Source organism: Silene latifolia, chromosome 4 (assembly GCF_048544455.1).
Source record: "Silene latifolia isolate original U9 population chromosome 4, ASM4854445v1, whole genome shotgun sequence".
Classification (NCBI taxonomy): domain Eukaryota; kingdom Viridiplantae; phylum Streptophyta; class Magnoliopsida; order Caryophyllales; family Caryophyllaceae; genus Silene; species Silene latifolia.
This window is the reverse complement of record NC_133529.1, coordinates 111772071-111787629: the sequence shown is the minus strand read 5'-3', so window position 1 is coordinate 111787629 and position 15559 is coordinate 111772071. Positions and strand designations below refer to the sequence as shown.

General features: G+C 35.5%; 2 protein-coding genes across 2 annotated transcripts in view; one reads left to right on the top strand and one right to left on the bottom strand.

The window, feature by feature from the left end:
- The window catches only part of LOC141651942 (uncharacterized), a 57082-nt gene extending 56359 nt beyond the window's left edge, over positions 1–723 (bottom strand). The window contains exon 1 of the mRNA XM_074459630.1: positions 606–723. Coding sequence (XP_074315731.1) covers positions 606–723 — 118 coding nt within the window. The remainder of the gene's footprint in view (positions 1–605) is intronic.
- Positions 724–2922: 2199 nt separating this feature from the next.
- LOC141651941 (uncharacterized) lies at positions 2923–4901 on the top strand. Its single transcript, XM_074459629.1, has 7 exons — positions 2923–3032; positions 3169–3299; positions 3368–3452; positions 3625–3742; positions 3830–4005; positions 4117–4399; positions 4713–4901. Exons 1-7 carry the CDS (start codon positions 2923–2925, stop codon positions 4899–4901), a joined length of 1092 nt encoding a protein of 363 aa, XP_074315730.1.
- Positions 4902–15559: the final 10658 nt, after the last annotated feature.

The window sequence follows — 15559 nt, the reverse complement described above, 5'->3', positions numbered from 1 at the left end:
TTTCGTATAATATATATTGTAAATTAACGGTACAGGAAACCTACCACTTTCCGGGGGGATATCTCGGGTAATCAAAGCGACCCGGGCTCTCGATCCGGGACAAACATGAAAGTCTTTGCCCACTTTTATCATCTCCGAGTCCAGGTTAGTAATTAATGGAGACATTTTCGACTTGATTCTCAAATTAAAACGACCATTAACAGGATTTTTCATATGATATATTGCCTTGATATCATTAATAGTAATTACCAGGTTGTGTTTAGCACATGAATTTTCAATGGAATGAACAAGTTTCCAAACCATTGGCATAATCTGGAAAGGTGATACTTCCATAGCACGAATAGTGTCAATCATTAAGGGAGTAAAAGGTAACTTACAGCCTGCTTTAAACGCCCATTCAAAAATACAGAACCAACCAGGTGACACCCAGTTAGCTCTGACTGGACAAGACTCAAGAATCCATACCTCAGTCGATTCAGGAATTATTTTCTTCTCCCTTAGTACCCTGTCATAGTTTGTTTTCAATAAGTTTTCCTCAGAAAAGTAAGGATCCAAAGATTGAAGGGCAGTGAAAATAGAATCCTGATATTTAAAAGCCACAACACGAGCAGGAGGGCCAATTTCCATCACTTCTTCCTCCTGGACGTCTGAGGGTTCAGACTCAGCAGCAACCTTCTGGGATGCAGCAGCTTTCTGGGGTGCAGGACGCTTTTTGGCTCCCATATCCTTTATTATATAGTTTATTGTGACGGAAATTATGAATTAGCAGAGTAAGATTCCTGGGAAATAGGGGAGAATTTTAGTTGAGCAAGGAAAGTGGAAGAAATTTTGTGAAAAACAAATCCATCGCAAATACCATATTTATAGGAAAGGAGTAACGGTGCAAAAACCCTAGAAATTGCAAAACTGTCAGCATGACATCACCTAGCCGTTGCAGTGTTTAACGGTAACTAGGAGTCTAAGAGTCATTGAGTAAATATGATTCTTTTCACTAATTAACCCGGTAAAATTGACATCTCACCCCTGGCCTGATCCAGCACGGGTAAAATGTCAAGGGGCAATTGTTAGGCCCAGTTTAGCCTGGCCTCGACTCTTACCTGCTTGACCCAACTAGGGTCGACTAAGGCATCCAGAGACCGGACAAATCTAACTACTATTTAGCTGTTGAAGAATATTATAGCAAGCAGGCTACTAAATCCTGGAAGAGAAGCCTGATGGTCAGTACATAATAGCCTGGCAGAGTATTAAAGCAGGCTGGATTAGGAAGATGAACAAGAAATGCAGTTGTATAAGTCAATAACCGTGTCCTATTCTCAAGGAAGACCAAGTCTAATTATGAGACTATATTATCCATGAACCTAGACGTGCAAGAGGGGAAAAGGCTAAGAAGCAATCAAAGAAGAGCGAGTCAACCGAATTAATAGGGAATGTGCCCTATTAATCCGACAACAACCCCGACAAAAGAGAAGAACGTTGAAGATCAATACAACGTTCATGTCTATGACTATAAATATTGTAAACTGACATTTGTAAATGGATTCATCATTCATCAGTGTTGAACTACTTCACTATTTATTTTTCATTATTTTACGAGCATCCAATTACTAAAACAAATTTGTATTCAGCTTACCTATATAATATAAACATTATTCTTTATACATAGTCTTTCCTTGTTACCCATTTATAATATTCCAAACTTATAGAGCTAGATACCCATATTATTCTTTAATCAAGCCGGACCCATTCAGGGAAAATCCTGCTAAAACAGTAATTATTGTGATTATTAGAGATAACAATCACAAAAGATTCTTTCCAGTGAATGATTATTACTAAATTATTCCAAAGATCATTTTCACCAATTAAAATGGACCTACAACATAACAAAAGGGATCAAAATATGGAATCAAAAAGTTGACTATATGAAAATGGAAATGGTCAAAGATTCACATAAAGATTAATGATTGATATTAATAATATTATTACTAAAATTAAATAACAATAAATAACAAACAATTGATAGACTGGTGTGATAATAGGATATTCTATTAGAAAGATTGTTATTATCATATTATATCATATAATATCATATTCATATAATTACAACTACAGTTTCACAAAATAAACAATTTCTGAATATATTTTATAATGGTGAATATTTTTGAAAACGCATATAAATACAATGTATCATAAATATCGTTTCAACACTACACCACTAAGCAATCATAGTAAAAAAAACAGAGAAAACAAAAATTCACCTTTTCTACTCGCAAAAAATGGCTCAAAAGAACTCTCAAGTGGCTTGCATGACCCGAAAAAACATATTTGTATCATCCACAATAACCCAATTGAAAGAAAAAACTAGGAATCAATCTCTACATGCTAGATTGCTAGGGTAGTGCGGAAATGGTACCGTCCCGACTATCATGCCCCTAACCAACATGGAAGCATTGAAATGCTTTTACTAGATACATAGGTATAATTTTTTTAAAATTTAAATTATTATTTATTTCTATCTAATTATATTATATTAAATTATATATTATATGACACTTATCATTCCTATTTTCCTATGGAATAATATCATTCAAGCATCAGTCAAAAAATGGATAATTGATCGATTTGATCCAAGGATAGTGGAAGGTGTCGCGTGCAAGTTAAGTGGATTTACAGTATCTGTAAACACTAGATCAGAAATTGAACCCTTTATCCATTTCGTTTGCACTTTGAATTTGGTACCTTAGTACTACAATCAAACCTTACTATCCCTATGTATGGTTATTCCTTCTATGAGTTTGGTGATATAGTTGTCAATAAATCCTTAAACAGACATTTCATAGGTAACGTCTTATTACTCATTCTTTGATTCAATAATCACACAGTATACGTACGACTCTTAAACATTAAATAGATGCATGTCAGTAGATGACTGTATTTCCAATTTCAGATGTTGTTGGTCATTTTGTCGGAGTAGGAGAAGTGAATCAAACTACCAGAGGTCATCCACCCATGACAATCAAACTAGAGAATCTGGAGTAACAACTTTTATTTTTCTTAATTTTTCTTAATCAAACTGTTGCACAACTTTTCTCTAATTTATTTAGAAATAATTTATCAATTGAATAAACAAAATGCTTTATCTGACTTAGAACAAACTAATTGCAATTGTAGGGATGAACAAATCACGTGTTCTTTATGGGGAAGATATACCAAGGAAATAGATGAGTATATTGCAACCCATAATCCATCAAGTGAACCAACAATTGTGGCCATTCAGTGTGCACAACGGATACTTTTTCAAGGTATTTAACACATTAAGAAGATGACCTGATATTATTTAAGGCATGCTAAATATTAATGTATCACATAGGACAAGTGAGGGTGCAGACATCAAGATATGCGGCAAAGATACACATAAACCCAGACATCCCCGAAGTCAATGCTCTCAAAAGAAGGTAAATTTTATTATCGTATATCGTGACATATGCATTAAAGAAAAATGAGATGTTGATAAATTTGTAGACATGTTCTCTTCCCTCCATAAGATTTTAAATTTCAAATTAATAAATTTGTAGACATTTTCTCTTCCCTCCATAATAAACTTAGTGTGCTACATATATCTTATAGGTTGATGGAGGGTAACGATCAAGTGACATCTCGTATAACTCAGATCACTGATGAGGATACAGATATTCTTTCGGGCGATAATATAGCCAGCATCAAGGAAATCAAGAAATGCAAAAAGGTACTTATTCCACATAGATGGTTATCAATAATATACAATTTTCAACTACTATAATTATTGTGTTAATCCTCTTGAAAACAAAAACAGGCTGGTGATTATGTGACACTTGCAAGTATATATGATCTTGATACAACAATTGGATGGTACTACGATTCGTGCAAGATATGTAGAACGAAGTGTCAACTTCGTGTGGATAACCATTGGTATTGTAATAAGGTAGACTGTGAAGGTTGCATGGAAGGGTTGAAAACTAATTTTCCAAGGTAATATATTTGTCAATTAACAAAAAAACGCAAAGTTCTAAAATATTTCAGAACCAAATTAACCAATATAAGAGCTGATTTTCATACCTTCATGCCCAGGTACTAAGTAAGATATCACGTTGTTGACCCTTTGAATGACTGTGCGATATTCACCCTCTTTGAAAATCTTACCGGGACATTAGTCAAAGTGTCTGCTTCAGAACTTTTGGTTGCCCAGGAAAAACCAAAGACTCCTGAAGAATTAGCCATTTTTATTGGTAAGAGGTATGTATTTAAGGTTCATGTTAAGCAAGATTACAACATTGACCAAAAGTCGCGAAGCTACTCGGTGATTAGTATGAGTGATGATCCGGAGGTTATGAAGAACTGGGAGAAGAAGGATCAAGCACTACATGTATTTATAACAATTTTAGACCACATCAATTTGCTACATTAAACAACAAAAATAACAAGTAATCAATTTGCTAGATAAAACAACAGAAGTAAAAAATTTATAACATGATTTGTATTATTACTTAGGAATGTACAAACGTACCAAAGTCTTAAACAAGTGCAGAACTGGACTCAATCACCCAAAATGAAGATGAAACCAACAATGGGGACATGATATTCTTTTCTCTTATTCACATGTATATTTTCACAAAATTTATGTATTGTATTATAACTTCAGGTTTAATGTTTTTTTTTTGTTTTTTGGTATTTTTCAGATAATATCCTCGGAGGCTGAGGCTGGTCACACTGATTGTCAATTGAACGATGTACAAGATCATACTCCTCTTAAACGAAGGGTCTCAAGGATGCTAGAAGTTGTCAGAGATGAAGATGATAATCCTCCAACGATTGACCAAGAATCGACAGCAAAGAAAATCATGAAAATCAAAATGGAAAAAGATTAAGCATCCATCTATCCTACTACATCTTAAGAATAAAGCATGATGAGACTCTGCTATATGTATTTGTTACATTTAAATTGGTGATCTTAGTTTCTTGGTATTGATCAGTTTTATGACCCGAATGTAGGTTTGTTAGAATTTCACATTTGATGCAGTACAATTGAGATAATATCAATATATCATTATGATTTTGATTTTTATTACGTATTGTTTTATTGTTAATCACTTTTTTCCAGCACCATGTCGCATACTACTTGCTGAATTATTACATTTATTATAAAGCATTAAATACATAGTTAAATGCCCCTCAAAACAGAATCCATTTTTGAAATAATGGTCAAAAATAAAATATTTGTCATTTTGGGTCGGTTTTGAAAATATTTGTCAAAATGGTGTCCACGTAGGCTCGGGATTTCTGGACCTAAAACACGCCACTGCCAATGGCGTATTTATAATGAGTACGGAAAGAAATTTCATTAAAAAATGGACTAAAACAAACACGCCATTGGGAATGGCGGGTTTCGGAGGGGAAACACGCCACCCTTAATGGCGTGTCTTATGTAATTTTTTTTTTTAAAATTCAGTCAGTTGAGGAAAAAAATTGTTGTAAAGACACGCCACTACTAATGGCGTGTTTCCTGCACAAAACACGCCATTAGTAGTGGCGTGTTTCAGGTCTAGAAATCCCGAGCCTACGTGGACACCATTTTGACAAATATTTTCAAAACCGACCCAAAACGAGAAATATTTTATTTTTGACCATTATTTCAAAAATGGATTCCTCAAAACATAACCATGTAGCCTACTACTTAGGTTATGTATTGTTGAAACTCATTCCAGCAGTTTAATCTGCAAAAAGGAAAACATAAGCATTGAAAAAGCTTTTCAGATTACAGAGTAAAAAGTGAGACCTTTTTTTCACTTTCATAACCATATGCATTTGTGTAATTCTTTCTGATTTTTAGTTTCACGAAATTATTATGCAAATTTTTCAACATGTTACATGGCCTATGTCCAAAATATGATTACTAGATACCCCAAATACACCAAAACGTGTCACTATCAATTTAGAATTATCTGCTCATATACATAAAACCTCCATTTTCTATTATGAAAATTTAAACGCTTTGCGCCAAAACGTACTTAGACAGACATTCAGAAAAATGTATCCATTGTGTCACCATTCCAGATAATATATAACATTTAAAAATACTCAGCTCATTTGCACAAAAAATCATCCATTGCCTTATTAGAAACTGTAATCATTTGGCGCAAAATGACATTTTGACACAAATTCAGAACATTTCCATAAAAACTCAATTGCCTTATTTCAAATTGTCCTTGGATGTGGCGCCAAAAGGCATTTATACAGAAATCCCCCTTAATGCTAAGAGAATAAAAACTCTTAATAGTTTTCCCGCCTAAGAAAAATAACTCTCAAAACTATACATGGAAACAATATTATTACATTTATATTTTACCTTTCTTGCAAAAAAATAATCATTATCCCTAATTTATTATGCAATCATTTCCATAAATGTTATCCTTCATCGGTTACACTCTAAAATTACGTAAATCTGCTTCTTATACAATCTTTACCATAATTATTATTCATCACTTACACTCTAAAATTACGCAAATCTAGTTCTTATATTATCCTTCATTAGTTAGACTCTAAATATGGTTTTCTAAAGGCCGTAACAAATTTTCATGTATTTTTTTTATTAAAAATAAAAATAAATATATTAGTTTAATTATTTGTAAATTATCTTTTTAAATGCGTAGTATAATGTTTTTACCTATTTTCGTTATAAAGTTAATAGGCATTTTTATTAAATCTTACATCACTTAATTATATTTCGCTATTGCTAAATCCCGCACGTTAGTTTGCTTAAATCCAATACATTTTACTCTAATTCTCCATAATTGCCCTTTGTAAAAAAAATTAAAAGGACCTCTAAAGAATTAAAAAGACTTATATCTCTCTAAACCTACCAATACCTTCATCGTTCGACTATAATGGATCGTAATTTGCACATATCAAACGTAAGTTCGTTGTTTTATCGGAATTTTTTATTAAGAGTCGTCTTTTAGTCGATTTAGTTGATGTTTTTTAATTAAAAAAAAGTTTTTAACAATTAGGGTTTGGATTAAGTTTGGTTGTTGAAGAGGACGTCAGGCCGGAGTACGGTGGTCATTGGACGCTGCGTCGAGTTCTGGTGTCAGCCGCATATCGTGGTTTGAGGCGGTGGCTGTAGGTTGTTACCGCCGCTGGGAGTTTGGCTTCATGAAGAGGGTTGTCGACGCGGGTACGGGGGTGTGCAGGGGTTGTAGGCGCTGGTACGGGGGTGTGGTGGGATGTTTGTAACGTGGATGGGTGGTTGGCGGCGTGGGAGGGTGGTGGGGAAGTATGTCGGAGTTGGGTCTGCGTAGGTGATAGATATCACAGCCGTTTTTCTCCTTTTTCCTTTATTTTTCAATTTTTAATTAATTTTTATATATTTTGTATTTTTGGTATTTGTTAGTTTTTTCTTTAGGAGTGTGGTGTTGAGTTTATTAATTTTTCCTTTTTCTCCTTTTTTTTCAGTTTTTAATTAATTTTTTTATATATTTTATATTAATTTACCTGTTTTATTTTATTTTACTTTGTAGGAGGTTCCAAATAATGAAAAAGAATCAGAAAATTTGATTGATACTGGACATATATTCAACATCCCTGCTAAATTCTACGAAAATCGTCAGTAGATGATAGATGAAATAAAATCACTTGGTTTGTTACATAATATTCATATCCGAGTTTGGCAGCATTTTCCAAAACGTGGTTTCGAGGAGCAAGTGCTTAGGTGTACCCATTATGGAGACTTTCGTATGCGCAAAAAATCCTTTGTGCCATCCAAGAGATCTTATACGGGAACCATCAAATGTCAATGCCCATTTAGTTTAAAATATGTTAAACAAAAGGACAGTAGATGGGAAGTACTTGTTTTGAACGAGTATCGCAACCACAATCTTGCTAAAAAAACACGTGGTTTGAATGCAAGAACCAAGGAGGATATTTTGAGAATGACTGCCAGCATAATTAGTGTTTCCAACATACTGATTGACTTGGGTACCAAGGGCATTAACGTTAATGCTAAGCAAGTTTACATCGTTCGTGCTATATCGAAAAAGAAGGCGAGACATTATCGTACATTATAATTCGGGCATTTTAGACATTTGTGAGAACCATTAAGATGGTTCTCACAAGGATTTTCTCGAGCCTGCTCAGGTGAAACTAGCTGATGAGCATGCTTATCGTGTTTTCAAGCAGACAATTCCTATCGTAACACAAATAGGTACACATGAACTGACTGATGTGTTAATTTGCTCGTCCAGATTCGCTTAAACTTTTGAAGGCTTATCCTTATGTCTTTCTTGCTGATTGTACATATAACACAAATAAATATAAGATGCCTTTGTTAGAAGTAATTGGAGTGAGACCGGTTCATAAGAATTTTTCTGTTTATTTGCATTCCTGCAAAATGAGCGTGAAATGGCATATGATTCGGCATTCAATTGTTTGACAGAGTTGTTAGATTCGAATGAGCCAATTGTGTTTGTAACCGACAGGGAGACGACATTAATGAATGCTATTCAAACGCATGCGCATTTCTTAAGTGCTAGTCTTTTATTATGTAGACGTCATATACAGAAAGATGTTGAAGCCCGGATTAAGAAAAACTACTATGGTAATGCTTTAGTTGGTGATGTTTTTGCAAAAGGGGAGTGGACACAAATGGTGAGATCTACAACTGTAGAGGAGTTTAAAGAAAATGAGGAGTTAATGTATAGAACTTACAGTTATATTCCCAGTTTGAAAAAATATTGTAAGGAGACATGGCTTAACAAGTATAAGGAGTGATTTGAATCAATTTGGACAAATAAAATTCTACACTTTGGGAATGTTACCACCAATAGGTAAATAAGAGTTTTGCTTTATGAATAATTCTAGCTTGTACCTAAATAAGAGTATTGCTTTATGAATAATTTTTTTGACAGGGTTGAGAGTACACATACAACACTTAAACGACTTTTACGAACATATGTTGGTGGTTTCGACACTGTGTTTAAAACGATACATCAATTAGTCACCCTTCAGATCAAACAAATAGATGAGGATTTAGAGACCTCCCTATGTAAGCATCTTCATGGTAGTCTTACTATGAGCGTGTATTGGAGGTTGTCTCTCAACGTGACACATCATGCAATTACAACTATTGATCGAGAATTCAAAAAGGGCAATTGTAATGAATGTGCTATTAAGATAACTCACGGTCTTCCTTGCAAATGTGATATTAGTCGTCTTCTTAACACAAGTACTTTTATTTCTTTAGTAATTTTATATTCGTTAGTATGATTCATTGTTGTAATGTTACTATTTTTCTTATTTAAATAAACGGACATGTGTAGATGGGTATATTGAACTTGATTCAATTCACCCATTTTGGAAGACTCTACATATAGGGAGTAGGTCGGAAGACAACAACAATGATACGCTCTTGCAAGAGCAAAATAAGTTGAGTAAACTAGTGGACGTGGTACTAAATAGTGATTTTGAAATGATAAAAAAGGTTTCTGAATTTGTGGAGAACTTGTTGCATCCTATTAATATTATTGACTCGAAAGTAAAAAAAGACGCGAGGGCGACCAAAGAAAACTTCGGTATCAAGACAACCATAACACTGGGAATACATCGAGAATAAATTTCCAGTCTTGAAGTGTAAAAAAAGAAAAACGAAAGTAGTTACGCTTTTTTACAAAATTTATTACTTATCGACGTGTTTTAAAATTTGTTTGACTCAACAGGTTAATAAAGTTACACAAAGTACCACAATTTCGGAAGACACTCCTGTTTTAAACATACCACAACATATGAATTTTCCATAGGTAAGCAACAGTTTGTTAATAACTATACTATTATCGTAGTTAATGTAATAATTTTTTTATTAATATACAGGTCACTAAACATACGGCCGCCGCTATCAGTTTTTCAGTCGACATGCCGTATTTAAACATACCATATGTTACGTCGTCTCCACAAGTAAGTAATAGTCTTTTTATAAAATGTTTTGTTTTTAATTATTATCTTTTATTAAATGTAATTGCTAAATTCTACAGGAAACTGAACATACATCATTTTTTCCTTATAGTGATAATATTCCACATTTCATGGTTCCTTGGATAAACGATTGGGTGAACGTCGATGGTGATGGGAACTGTGGGTATCGAGTGGTTGCTCAAGAGATTTATGGTGATGAAAATAAGTGGCCGACAGTAAGACATGATATGTTGGACGAGTTAAAGGAAAATATACATATTTATATACAAATATACGGAAGCGAAATCGAGGTAGATAAACTAATTAAGAGCGTTTCTTGGTGGAAAGGTCCGGCACGACCCTCATAATGGATGGTAACTGATATGGGATTCGTCATAGCTAATTGTTATGATGCGATATTCACATATGTGTCATCGACTCAGTCCCAAACAACCTTACCAGTTACGCGAAGGAGTGCAATATTAGAGGGCCCGAAACAAATAATTTCCATTGTTTTATGAATTCAATGGAACACTTTATATGGGTATGTTCAGTTCATAATTATCTTTCCTTTAATTCAGGTCTTATATACACTTTACAACATGTTTATTAATGCATTTTAATAGGTGCGTTTTGGAAATTTGTCTCCGTTACCAACCATGCACCCGCAATGGAAATATATTGCTGATAAGAGTAGAGAACCGAGTTTAAGCAAATTGAGTCAAGAATAACATCCTACCGATCTCATCAAAGGCCTCAGTTTGGAGATGCATCTCCAGCAATTTCCATATCATCTTCCATAATTTGAAGATATATTTTTCTTCTGAAATATATAACATAATCGTACTTGTATTTCTTTTAGTACGAACTATTTAGTTATTTGTTCGTAACTTTTGTCATAAACAAATTTTGCGTTATTAATTACGTGACATTATTACGTTTCATCAATTTAACCAAAGCTTCTCCTACATTTCTAATGCCCATTTTATTAGCTCAAAACTGACAAAAACACTGTCCTAAACATCATACATAAATCATCCAACTCAAAAACCCATGTCATCCACTAACTTTCGTGACGTAAAATAGCCGCTTAAGTATTCACTTGAAGCTAATTGAGAATGTTGTCTCTATAATGCAATAAAAAACTAAATATGATCAGCGCAGACCATATTTACATCTTCCTAAAGTTATCAGACATCAGATAATTACATCACAATTAATCGAAAAAAAGCTCACTGTCTATGGGCTTAAGGATAGCTATGTCGAAGCGGTCCATGAACTGTTGAAATCGTTAACAGTTAAATATGAAGAGATATCATCATTGTTGATGGCAGCTACCAATCTTTGTGCTCTTTGATTCCATCCATCTATACCACGCATAACAACAGCGCTGGTGATTTTCCCAAATTAACAAAAAGATTTTGCCAACTCTTCATCGGTCGTTGTTTTAGCAAGATTCTTAACAAACACATTGGTGAACTTAGTTTTATCAACTTTGCTTTCTCTTTCTTGCCTACGCACAAAAGGGCCCACATACACTTGTTTGTCATTCAACAACATTCCATTCAACTTCTCTATTGCCTTTTGAGCAGACTCATCACCATCATACTTGTAATAACCCGTGAAAAAAATATAATAATATATATATATATATATATATATATATATATATATATATATATATATATATTAGAAATTATATAATAATAGGAGTACCGGAGACTTTATAGACCAGACCCATATTTATTTTTTTCCTGTTTAATAAAAACGACTCTTCTTTAAAATCTACTAAAAATATAAAGTCGAGACTCGTATTAATAATAACCCGTAATTTTCTCCGTATGTTGTAGATTATACTTCTAAATAAGTGTTTGAAAAAAAAAAGAAAAAAAATTCACAGCTCCACATAGACTAGGTAGATGACTCATGTCTTTAGTTGATAAGAATCACCGAGTGATTCACAGAGGAAAAAGAAAAAGAAAAAGGGTAGGAGTAAATAACGAGAGAAAAAGAAAGATCGGCTAAGCAAACTTTCGAAAATACACACCATCTATACAACCGAATCTCGGATTTTCCGTCTGTAGCATAAACCTATTTAAGAAGGTATGATTTCGGGACCCTTTGTCAATATAAGTAATCTATAAAATATAATTAAAAGGTTACCCTAAAATGACTAATAAACGTCACGTAGACAAAGTCACGTAGGATCCAAAAATGCCACGTAAATGCCACGTAAATGTGAGAATCAAAACTCATTGCCACGTAATTGTCTTATTTTATAGATTTAATTCATTTTTCTATAAATTAATTTAATTTATGTAACTCTTAGAAATTTACATCAAACTTTCATAATTTATAATCAATATTGACATTTTAATTGAACTTTTGTAATAAAAACATGTTAATAAATGTCATAATTTATAATTAAAATTGACATTTTAATTGAAATTTTTGTAATAAAACATGTTAATAAATTAAAACTTTTCATATTACTTAACATGCACCCACCATTTTTATAAACACCTTTTCCTATTTAATTCATTTTTTTAATTAAACATTATAATAAATTGATTAAAACTTTTCATAATACTTAACACCCACCAAATTAATTAAAATTTCTTCATATCTAATTAATTTTTGTAATATAATATGTTAATAAATTGATTATATGTCTTTATACTACTTAATACCCATAATTTTCATTAACATTTTTTCCTATTTAATTCACCTCTTGAGTTGCTCAGCAATCAATTATCTATTTTAATAATACTACAAAATAAATTAAAAATAAAGTTAAAATATGAGAGTCTATGGTTGTTTGATGCTATAAAACCTATAATACCTATGATATTTTCTATTCACAATATTTATTTAAAATCTATTGCTCTCATTTGCCCATGAGTTTCTAAGTTGTGGATTATATTTTATGGTTTAATTTATTTATTTGATTATAGAGAGTATATTGAGTATTATTATTGAGTATTGTTGTTGTTATGTCCAATAAAGTATATTTTAATTTGTTATCTTATTGGTTTTATAAATTCTTTGATTTATATTTAAATTTATGTTTTCCATTTGGTTTAGTTTCAATAATTTACATGTGACAATGTGATAAGTGCATATTTTATACATTTTAACCCCTTATATTAGTTTGATTTTACATATCATTTAGCACTTATCAAAGTTGTTCCGGGTGTAATTCCGGAGCAGGATTATGACCACGTAAGCTTGTAGAATGATGTCTTTGCTTGTCTCTTCCTTTCGCTCTCTCCTGTAAGAATGAACAAACTGAGGGCTCGGCTTGGTACCGAGCCTACTCACTCCGACGCTCAAGTCAGTAAACTTAAAGAGATAAGTTGTATGTTAACTTGGCAAAGTATTTTATAGAGAGATAAGGGAGTTTATACCAGATTTTCGGTTAGTTTTTTGGGATCCTTTTCTCAATGAGAGAAGTGGAGTATTTATAGACTTTCACCTTTTGTCACGTAGTGGCCAAGTGGCCAAGTGACTAGCAAGTGGAAAGACTGTTCTACCCTCGGCCGAGGGACCCATGGCAGGCCGGCTGGCCTGGTTGACTCCATGCCGAGGGGACTGGATGTGAGTACGCGGATATGCCTCTCGGCCGACTAGTTGCCGAGACCGAGACCCAGTGACAGGTAGACGTGCTACGTCGGTTAAGGCATCTAATACGTTGACTTCTTGTCTTTTGGCTTTGACCTTGCTCAATATGTTGACTCGGTCAGCGGGTGCAGAATATGCCCCATCAATTTGCCCCCAGCGTAGTCTATGTCGTGGTATGGACCTTCGATGAGTGTTGAGCGTATTCTGCGCATGTTGAGCTTCTTCCTCGGCTTCTTCTTCCTTGGCTTGGTTCTGTTCAGGCCGTACCATATCCCCCCTCCACATGGTTGTGTAATGGACATCCAATGTGGAAAAGAAAAATGGCGCTGGCCGAGACCAAGGTTGAGAGTGCCGTGTGCTTTTGATTGCCCCGGCCGTCTTTGCCAAGCTTGGTTGATCACCGGCCGTTAGCAAGTAGATACCAAGGAGCGTGTCGAAGAAGATTTGTTATTGTATGTCGATTGACATTCCGTGGCTGCATGCTTGACACGTGGCTTGGTCTTGATTGGTGGACGCTTCATGGGCTTTGCTCGATTGGTCCATGAATGGGTTTTGCTCTATAAATAGAGCAGTTATCCCCTCATTTTGGCCATTAAACTTCATTTTCTCAAAAAATTTCCTCTCTCTTAGCTTTTTCAAAGAAATTTCTCTCTAGTCTTCAAAGCGTTACTCGGCGTAACACTTTCTTCCAAGGTAAACAAACAAATTTTTCCCAACTTTTTACTTGTTTAAATAATTTTTGTCACCATGTCTTCTGCTGATGCTCAACCCAGTACCTCTGCGCCGGGGGGCGAACCGTCGCGTCCTGATGAACATGAGCCACTGGTTGTCACCCCGATAGGGTTTGGAGGTCCCAAGTCGCCTTCTCCTGAAATTGAGGAGAAAGTTTTGGAGGGTTTCGATGATGATGATGATGAAGAGACCCAATCCGACTCAGAGAGGCCACGTTATTCGTGGCACGGCGAAGCCTGCTCGATCAATCCTGATCGTGTTTGGACGAATAAGTTCGCTAGTTGTTCCGGTCCTGATCTTTTTGAAGACCATTACTCCTTCGGCAGGGGGTATAGAATTGTTGTCCCTGAGGGTGATCGGGCAGTCTGTTGCCCTCCCGAAGGCTGTATCGGCGTGTACATCAGACATCTGGAGTATGGGCTCCGATTTCCTCTTAATGAACACGTCGCCGCCATAATCAAAGCCATGAACGTCGTCGTGGCACAACTGCATCCGTTGGCCATTAGGACTATTATTGGCTTCGTGTGGCTTTGTCTCTTTAAGGGGGAGGCCCCAACGGTTAACCTGTTCCGCCGGCTTCATCATCTTCGGCAGACTACCCTAGGTGGCACGGGGTGGTACATCGTGCAGACGGAGCCGGGTTACGTGACCGTCTCTAAGCTGACCTCTTGCAAGGACTGGAAGGGGCGGTGGGTATATGTTGAGGTGCCGGAGGACTATCCACCGCCCGGTCCTTCCGAGCCGCGTCAACTTGCGGTGTGAGAGTCGGGGGAGCATGATATATGTCTCCGGAATAAGCTTAAGATGGACGCCAAGAAGGTCTATCTTAAGGAGGACGAAGAGCGGGCAATGAGCACATTCGAGGCCGAGAAGGATGGCACGCCGAAGGGATGGATGCCCCCAACGCAGATCGTCCTTCAAGACGAGCTGCTTTGCCACGTCGGCCTCATACCGGCCCTCACCCGGGGTGAGTGGGGTCGGTGTGAGGCCCACTTTGCTTTTTATGCTTCGTATTTGCCCGGTTTACTTCTTTTACTTAACTCTTGCTTTGTTTCTTGCAGATCGATTCGGCCGGGATCTCTCCGTCTCTATCCTAAAAAGGTTGGGACTCGACCAGGGCGGGAGAGTTGTTGAGCTGCATCCTAAGGCCGCGCCACGTGATCGCAGACCGGCCCCGCACGAGCTTATAGAGCAGGCGATGAAGGCAATGGATGTGGCGGCGGCTCGAGCG

What these genes read in the sequence shown, in the direction of transcription:
- LOC141651941 (XM_074459629.1), top strand. Translation starts at nt 2,923, where the DNA reads ATGACTGTATTTCCAATTTCAGATGTTGTTGGTCATTTTGTCGGAGTA. An exon ending in ATCAAACTAGAGAATCTGGA is followed by an intron (nt 3,033 to 3,168) that starts GTAACAACTTTT and finishes TTGCAATTGTAG; the next exon opens with GGATGAACAAATCACGTGTT. An exon ending in ACAACGGATACTTTTTCAAG is followed by an intron (nt 3,300 to 3,367) that starts GTATTTAACACA and finishes TGTATCACATAG; the next exon opens with GACAAGTGAGGGTGCAGACA.